General features: G+C 35.6%; 2 protein-coding genes across 2 annotated transcripts; both read left to right on the forward strand.

Moving 5' to 3' along the window:
• The first annotated feature begins 223 nt into the window (after positions 1-223).
• LOC131606891 (serine carboxypeptidase-like) lies at positions 224-2,611 on the forward strand. The gene is made up of 9 exons (XM_058878982.1): positions 224-552; positions 630-801; positions 944-1,063; positions 1,163-1,306; positions 1,414-1,564; positions 1,665-1,756; positions 1,843-2,101; positions 2,180-2,313; positions 2,404-2,611. Exons 1-9 carry the CDS (start codon positions 224-226, stop codon positions 2,503-2,505), a joined length of 1,503 nt encoding a protein of 500 aa, XP_058734965.1. The 3' UTR covers positions 2,506-2,611.
• Positions 2,612-2,972: 361 nt separating this feature from the next.
• On the forward strand, positions 2,973-3,872 carry LOC131605034 (uncharacterized). The gene has a single exon (XM_058877435.1). It carries the CDS (start codon positions 2,973-2,975, stop codon positions 3,870-3,872), a length of 900 nt encoding a protein of 299 aa, XP_058733418.1.
• Positions 3,873-9,553: the final 5,681 nt, after the last annotated feature.

The following is a 9,553-nucleotide window of genomic DNA, read 5'->3' on the forward strand; positions in this document are numbered from 1 at the left end:
CGCAACTGCGATCGGGAGGGGGATGGAACCACTTGATGCCAGAACTCGCCCCCGAACCGGACTAAACCGGTGCTATAAAGCAAAAAAAAAAGATTCAAATTAAATATTATCGATCCAAATTTACAATTTTATAATTGTAATAAAACTAAATTAACCGTTTCAAAACTCTACTATAAAATCACTATCATTGCCTCATTTTTTCCACAAACAATTTTCAAACAACATGGGATTCTCCAAAACCTGTCTGTCTCTTTTCTTGTTCTTCATTTCATTTTCTTTATCATGTGCAACTTCTCGCATCACACTTCAACACCCTTTTCCATCAACAACAAAATTTTCGTCAAATCAACGAGCGGAACAGCTTATAAGAAGCTTCAACCTATTCCCAAAGCATTCAGCTAATATTCATGGTGAATACTCTATCGATGATTTCGTCCCAGGAAAAATCGTAGAGAAGTCGTTTTCGTTTCTAGCTAGTTCTAATGGAACTTCAGTTGAAGATCTCGGTCACCATGCTGGATACTATTCGCTTCCTCGTTCCAAATCTGCAAGGTAGTATTATTAAACATATATATTTTGATTGTGATATACAAATATGGTGTAATTTTTGCGTCTTCGCCGAATTGTAGGATGTTCTATTTTTTCTTTGAATCAAGAAGTGGTGCTAAGGATGCACCAGTTGTGATATGGTTGACAGGAGGTCCGGGTTGTGCCGGTGAATTAGCTTTGTTTTATGAGAATGGTCCTTTTAAAATCAACAATGATTTGTCTCTTTCATGGAATGATTATGGCTGGGACAAGGTAATTATAACATTTATTATGTTGTTTCTAGAGACATTTATATTTAGTCATACCAAAACTAAAAACATTGGTTAACAAGTAGAATCAAGCTGTTACACCAAATGTGTTTTTTTATTGACTAACGTGTTTTCTGATATTGTAGGGATCAAATATTATTTTTGTTGACCAACCCATTGGGACAGGTTTCAGTTACAGCTCAGATGAAAATGATATTCCTACTGATGAAACTGGTGTTAGCAATGATTTGTACGCCTTCTTGCAGGTATAGCAAATATATTTTTTCTTGTAAGTAATTTAGAAGCATTAATGTGTATTAATCATGAGATCAACTTGAGTTTTTTTTTTTTTCAAATTATTGCAGGCATTTTTCAAGGAACATCCTGAATTGGTTAAGAATGACTTTTACATTACCGGAGAATCATATGCTGGACACTATATTCCAGCTCTTGCATCCCGGGTTCAAAAAGGAAACAAAAACAAAGAAGGAATCGCTATAAACTTCAAGGTCTCTTACAATATCCTAATAATATATTATGAATTTATGAACACAAATTATAAACTTCTAATGCCTTAAATAAACGTTTTGATGTTTTGGTTCTTATACAATATCAGGGTATTGCTATTGGTAATGGATTGACGAATCCAAGAATTCAGTATCAAGCATACACTCAATTTGCAGTTGATAACAAATTGATTACAAAGGAAGATCAAGCTGAAATCGACCAGTTAGTCCCATCTTGTGTGGATGCCACAAAAACTTGCGGTACAAGATTCTTTACACTCTTAGCACAAAAAGTAAACTGGAATATATATATTGTTTCTCTATGATATTAATTTGTTATAGTTTGTGTTTGATTTGTCAGAGAGTGAAGGTGGAGGAGATAGTTGCATTACAGCCTTAGATCAATGTCAGCAGATATTTTCCAGCATTCTTTCCATTGCTGGCAACATTAACGTAAGTAATCATAACCGAACAAAATTCAAGTTATATCGTAAAACTCAAGTTATACTTTAACAAAATTGGTATAACGTAAATTTCAGTACTATGACATCAGAAAGCAATGTGAAGGAGAATTGTGCTATGATTTCTCAAATCTGGAGACACTTTTTAATAAGAAGACAGTTAGGGATGCGTTAGGTGTCGGGGACATAGAGTTTGTTTCATGCAGTAATGCAGTGCATAGTGCATTGAATCAAGATTCGATGTTAAACTATGACGTAGATATTCCAGCACTTCTTGAGGATGGAATTAAAGTTCTTATATATGTTGGCGAATTTGATCTTATTTGCAATTGGCTTGGTGAGTGATATATCATAGCATTATAGTACATTTTATATATGTCATACATTGTTATGCTAATTTGCTATCATATGGCAGGGAATTCAAATTGGGTTCATGCCATGGAGTGGTCAGGTCAAAAACAGTTTGCTGCATCGAAAACAGCTCAATTTTTGGTTGATGGTACACAAGCAGGATTGTTGAATAGTTATGGACCTCTCTCTTTTCTAAAGGTTAGTATTAAGAACTATAAGGACATTTTTCTTGAGTGTGACATTGTTGATTCCATTTTTGGTTAGTGATATTTATGTGTTGTGTAATAGGTGAATGATGCTGGACATTTGGTTCCTATGGATCAACCAAAAGCAGCACTTCAGATGTTGGTTAACTGGATGGAAGGGAACCTGAATGGCACGAAAATTTAGTCTCTTTTTTATGTAATATTTGGTGGGTGAAATTTATATTTCTGCCCACATATTAAATCAAAAGATAAGCGTTGAATTCAAGTATATTTATTTTATATAACATTCATACTTTTAAAATATTGTGCAACTGAAAGAGTCAACTACACTAACAACAAACAACAAAGAAATCTAATATTAAGAATAATTTTATTGAAAATTTTAATATGTGTCACAAACAACGTTGACACTCAAAATAAATGGTGTCAAATAACAAAATCATCTACCAAACAATGCAAGCAAATCTATAATAAGAGGAAGACAAAAGAGAGAACATAAAAAATTTACTTACCCTTAGATGAACCGATATACTTTGGGGAATAAAACAACTCTTCATTTCACAATACTTTAAGACCCTATAAACCGATTTCCTCTACAAAGTACACATATATACCTTCTCCGGATGTTTCAATTGTTCTTGCAAAAATGGGATGGATGTTCTTTTTTGGCTCAATAAATGGTTGGGAGAACAACCACTTTGCACGGAATTCCCGGACTTGTATGAATTGTCAAATTGGAAGAACTGTACGGTGGCGGAGGTGTTAGTGCGGATTGGAGGTTCGGATAGGTGGGATTTTGGAGGCCTTTTTTCAGCCGGTTCTTCTCACGGTTTCCCCAATACTGCCGCGGCAGCAGCCAGTCCAAATTGGACTCGGTTTTGTGACCGTTTACGGGGATTCACTCCTAGTGAGAATGGTTGTGACACTTTTTCTTGGTCTTTAGACGAGGATAAGGATTTCACCGTTGCGAGTATCACTCACGTGATTGATAGCGCCAAATCTTTTGCATGGGATTATCATTTGATTAATTCTTTGAAAGTGATGTGGGAGCTAAATCTACCGCCCAAGATTAAGGTCTTTGCTTGGAGATTCTTTATTGATCGACTTCCTACTATAGATCAATTATTGAAAAGAGGTGTTGCTAATGTATCGAGCCCGGATTGTGTGATGTGTGGTTCTTCCTTTGAATCATCCTCCCATCTTTTTTTCACTTGTCAAGAGGCGAAAATAATTTGGAAACACGTTTTTATTTGGCTCGGAATTTCGGAGGCGATTAATGTGGAGGAGATAATTTGTTTCGATGTTATTCAAGAAAAGGTGAAATGTAGCAAGCGAAGAATTTTAATCAATTTTGTTTGGGTGGCTACTATTTGGAGCATTTGGCTTATGAGGAATGCTATTATCTTCAAGGGGGAGGAGTTTTGTTTTGATGTTATTTGTTCTAACATTGTTTTTCTTTCTTGGAGATGGATGTATAGTGGATATACTAAGTTTAGACCAACCTATTATGAATGGTTTAAACTTCCTTTATCCGACACATGCAGTCTATAGTGCTTGGTGTTTTTTTTGTAAGGGTTGCACCCCTAGTGCGAGCTTTTCAATCAATTGCTTATTAAAAAAATATACCTTATCCTTATCAAACGATCCAACATAATCACATGAGAAAGACTTACATTGATGAACAACAAAAGGAATGGATGTTGGTAATGTATGGTTTAGAGACCTAACACATATCAAGTATGGGTCTAGTCAACCATTCATTGATATTGAGACAATAGTTCGGTTTGCCACTAAAAAAGGAGTGACCATTGGAGGATAGAGATAATACGCAGTAGCTCTAGTTTCTAAGGAGAGGGAAATAAGCCATGAAAGGGCTCCAGAAATAAAATTCAATAACAGACCACTCTTCCACTTTGATATTCTCTTTATAATGAGCTAAGTTATTTGCTAAAATACGAACCCTAACTAATTCTGTAATATTCTACCTATATGCATCTAGAATCATATCAATAAAATATTAATAACTGGTACTGAGTACATACAAAAGTCACAAATGATAACATAAACTGTATACATTTCAAAGAGTACATTGAAAATGAATACAATAAGTATGTCTACAAAATAATGATACACAACAGAAGAAAAGATCAGGTACGTCTTCACAACATTCAATCGAATAGCTCATAGTCCAAATTGCTAGCAAAACCTCAATCTTGCATGGTACCTGAAAAATAATAAGATGAATGGGGTGAAATTACTAAGTCTCAATGAGTTCCCCTATCTTATGGGTCCTCTCAGCTCTACAAGGTACATGCATCATCTACTGATCCATCATTGATCCTAAGGTTTCCGTACTATCCAGTATAGGAAAACCTAACAACTCGTAGCATCACGACTGAGTGTCCCTTGACCACCCAATTGGATACTTTAAACACATATCACACAACTTGATATTAGGTATATGTTTCCTCTAGAATAGGTCTTTCAGGTTTACCTATCAGTCTTCTCTCGGAGACTACGCTCAAGGTCGGGTCTTCCAAGTTTACCTGCCTATCTACTCTCGAAAACAACTCCCAAATCACACCCTTTAAATCTACCTGGTAAGTAACGAGTATGGACGATAGAGAATCATAGAATCAACATTGAATCAACACTATGATCCAACTCCTCCAATATCCCAGGGCCCGAGTCTCACATTGACATTCACCCGTAAGGGAGACGAAAAAGGAAAAGGTAATGACACATATCTCCGGGAGTTCATCCCCGAAGAGTAGGTCTTGAACTACGCAGCTCTATCCATTCCTGAGACTCATGCTCGAGAAATAACTTGCAATATATGTGGCAAAGGGGCATTCTTGGAAATTAATCCTCAAGAAATAGCCAACATATACGTAGCTTATCTCACTATCTCGGATCAACAAGGATCAGTGAGCAGTTACTATCCTCTTGTTTGTTCTCTCACCCCTCGTTCCACACTTACTGCACCATTAAATTATAGAACTTCAGAAGTAGCTGCTTTAGGAAAAGGGAAATAGCGGGCCAACTTCCAGTCATTACTCTAACTTATGTATCCTAAGGCTTACCTTACCAAAGTCACGTTTATTAATCGGTATACACAAGTTACACCAAGTTATGAGACCTTCTCGTCTCTTGGTTCACATACTTAACTTCACAAGCTACAATACCTCAATTTATTTTAGTGCACGTAGCTAGCTTCTCAATATTTAACTCCCATCAGCACTCATTCTATGATGCCTACAACCTACTTGAAGGAATACTTGGACACAAAGGCCTTTAGAATGATTAACAAAACGATTTTCCAAGTATTACCTTTTATTAATCAAGATACATGGGCATACACATGGATTTTAGTATTACTTAAGAGTGTACTATAGTTGTGGAAGTTTAGGCATCTCTTAGCCCTTAACATTATCTTTTCAATGCCTCAGACCGCGTCACAATCCAAGTTATGAAGCTCAAGTTATAGTAGAAACAGTAAAGGGTCATTTCAGTCAGGTGCAAATCGATTTGCACAGTCCTCCAATTGATTGCACACTAAACATAATGGAAAGAATGACAAATTTTCACAGTGCAATCGATTGCTTCATCACTGGAATCGATTTCTCACTGAACCAGAATCTAACACATTTCCTGCATCAAACCATTTCTAACACATCCTATACTCAATCAAAACTTTCCCAAACATAACATGACCATTCTTAACATCATTTATAAGTAAAACAACGTAGAAAAATCAGCAAGTACACTCATGTAATCAAGGATCAATTATCTTCATGATTCACAACAACCTGCAACACATTTATCACTGTTAACCTTAAGATAAACACAATTCATCAAGTTCAACATAAGAACATAGAGTCCATTCACAAGAACCCTAAATACCCTTATCATAAAACCCTAAAATTCTACCCTAAGGATACTACCTAGGAATCCACCTTAGAGTGTTGTAGATGAAATTAGAGGAAGGTAGAGGTTGAGATGATGATGATGATGATGATGATGATGCATGCAAGAGGAAGCTTGAACTTCTCCTCCCTTCCTCCTCCTTGGTTTTCCCCTTATTCTCTCCTCTTACTATTTTTCTGAATTTTAAGTGTGAGAATGAATGAGAAAGTGAATTAGAAAGGCTAGTCATTGGGTCAAAATAGTCCAATTGAAAAAAGTATAAATCACCCTTGACTTATCCTTCAAAAGACCAACAAGCCTTTGTCTTACTAACTCACCACTTATCCCCTAATTTTGATCACTAATTACACAAATTTTACTTTAACACAAGTATTAGTGTAATTTCAAGAAATTAGTGGATCGGGATATTACATTCTCCCCCCTTAATTACAATTTTGTCCTCAAATTTTCTCTTAGTTACGGTTGAGGATACTTCTTACTATAACACCCTAGTTCCCCATTGATAAATTAATAAATAAGAGTAAATTAATTTCAAAATAAAACACAACAATTAGGATGCTACACTTCACCATCTCATAAAAATCTGCTCAAACATGCATACGTGGATACATAACACATTTATCGGATGAACCGACAACATAATCTTTATAGTGTTCAACTTCGCTTTATTAATGCAACGGAAAAAAATTAAAATATAATAGTCATCGTCTCCAACAATTCATCAACCAAAATTAAAAAAATTAAAAGAGAGTTAATGCTCTCACAATCTTTCAAAACAACTAATACTAAATAAACAAACAAACAAACGTTCATCCCCGGTGTTACGTATCAGAGCAAGACCCGACTCAATCTACGCAAGACAAGGTGCAACTCCATACCTCAAGCAATTCTAATCCTTGTCACCTGCACGTTACCCACGTAGAGGCAACAGTCAAACAGAAGGGGTGAGATATCACAACAATATAATAAGGTATATAATAGTATTTATGCAACAAATATCTCATACACGTTATCACAATTCATGCTTCAATAAGTTATACCATCGTCATGAATTCAAATACACGGCGATAAACACTAGCACACTCAAGTCATCATGCAAACATGCACCTTCATGTTATGGGACTGACTTGACTTTATGCATGTGGTACCAACAGGGCATAAGCCCTCACCAAGTGCTAGATAATGGGCAATAACAGGGCATGAGCCCTCAGCAACATGGCATAAGACCTCAACAATTTGTCAATCCAGGCCAACAACAAGGCATAAGCCTTCAACCATGAAATGCATGCAACGTTGATAATGCAACAACATGTTTATACAATTCCAGAGCAAAAGCCCTCAATAATCTGCCCCTTTCAGGCTAAAAACAACATCATTTGCATTATATTCTGCAATTTATAAAATCATCATTCCTGCAACATCATCGTTAATCATCATAAAATCGTCACACTTCGTACAACTCTAAGACTCGAGGCATAAGTCTCCAACAGAAAAATGTTATTTTCAAATACCAAAATTATGATCATGTTAAAGAAAATATTTTTATCTTTCCAACGGTCCAAACGGTGCAACAAACGGACACCCGAGTCAAAAGATATGGATTTTTAAAGTTTTAGAAAATTTACTCCCAATATGGTGGTAACCGATTGTCATAACCGGGTAACCGGTTACGACTCCTCGTAATCCAAAAACTACACCTCTGTCTCGTTTGGTAATCGGTTACCATAATTGGGTAACCGGTTACTCTTTTCAAAACTAAAAAAAACACGCTACTGTTTAGTTGGGTAATCAATTACCTCTTCACGTATTTGTTGAATTTTTTCCAAAATTACACTGGGTAATTGTTTACCAGTGATTTCTGACAAACAACCGCTAGCCTTCCAAACTCTATGTTATGATAACTTACAGGATTGACTACATTGATCCTAGGACATTTGTCTTAGTGTTTTTACAGTTTGACTCATAGTTAAACATCATTTCGATTTATGAATAGTAATAAAACTTTTCTATGGCTGTGATTATCTAAAGATATTAGAGTTCAACTATGAATTCTAAATAGAACTTAAAGGAAATGGATTTAAATATTTGCAGGAATATAAAGGACAATAATAAAAAGGTTTGACAGGAATGTAAAGGTTCGACTGGAAACAAGAAAGAATATAAAAGCAATTAAAGTAACTTGTATTGACAAATGTAAAATGACTTCAAATGAAATTGATGGTGTTCTTACACATACATTATCAGCAAACTCTTTTCTCTCACTCTGGTACTTCGAGTATTTAAGTGATTTTTGTATAAAATGTGAACACCTCCAATCCTAACATCTAAGACTCCTATTTATACTAATTCGACCCTAACGGTCTTTTTACAAAACCACGCCACGTTCGACATTTTCAAAAATGCGTAGATTATGATGCTTCCACGCATCCATCTAGAGAAGACGAATTAGTTTGAATTTCAAACTTTTCCCGCTCGAAGCTTTGAAATTATCCAGCGTGACTGTCGAAGCGCTCTTCCACACATTTTGAAATATTTCTTATTCTTTTAACTCTGAACTCCACGTCGACGCATCAAACTTTTTATAAGAATAGACTCATAAATGGCCTTATAACGCCATATTTCATACCATTCTTTGAAACATGATTTTCTTAAATCAATTTTAACTAAATGTCGAAATCTCCAGCTAACAAATCGCCCACAATAAATGTCTATTTCGAATCAATGCAGAAATGGACATTTCTTGTAATCGTCAGATTTCGACTAGCAACCTTTCATTTACCCTTAATTCATGATGTCATAGTCAATCATGACTACTTTTCCCAAAACGTCTCATCAAGATGTGTGTGCAGCAGTTATGCATCATTAGGATCAACTTCCAAGAAAATAAATAATAACTTCTTCATAAGATGCTGACACGTGCCCCACTAACCTTTTGAGGTGTAACTTCTCATGCTTCCATTGTCCACTATAAAAGTTCATCTTTTACATTTTTCTCTTTATCCTTTCACAAACCCAAAAATCTTCATATTCTCTCTGATTCACACTCCCAATTCTTCTTGGAAGCTTCATTAAAACCTCAAATCTGCAACAATGTCTCCTAACAAATAGAAGTCTAAGAACACCAAGGAAATTGGAACATCCAAAGATTCAGCTTCTCAGAGCATACCAACCAGTAAAATCATCACCTCTAGAAATCAGGAGTTCATCACACCTCCCAAACTCACTAAGGAACAGAAAGCCATTTACGCTTCCCAAATATTAATCCCTTCTCTACTTTCTGGTAAAACCTTAGGTTTTCTTGGCCA

The sequence above is a fragment of the Vicia villosa genome, linkage group LG5 (assembly GCF_029867415.1).
Source record: "Vicia villosa cultivar HV-30 ecotype Madison, WI linkage group LG5, Vvil1.0, whole genome shotgun sequence".
NCBI lineage: Eukaryota > Viridiplantae > Streptophyta > Magnoliopsida > Fabales > Fabaceae > Vicia > Vicia villosa.

Bases quoted from the DNA above. Each gene is read 5' to 3' on its own strand.
- LOC131606891 (XM_058878982.1), top strand. From the start codon at position 224: ATGGGATTCTCCAAAACCTGTCTGTCTCTTTTCTTGTTCTTCATTTCA. The intron at 1,565-1,664 runs GTACAAGATTCT...TTGATTTGTCAG, and splicing joins GGATGCCACAAAAACTTGCG to AGAGTGAAGGTGGAGGAGAT. The intron at 1,757-1,842 runs GTAAGTAATCAT...CGTAAATTTCAG, and splicing joins CCATTGCTGGCAACATTAAC to TACTATGACATCAGAAAGCA.
- LOC131605034 (XM_058877435.1), top strand. From the start codon at position 2,973: ATGGATGTTCTTTTTTGGCTCAATAAATGGTTGGGAGAACAACCACTT.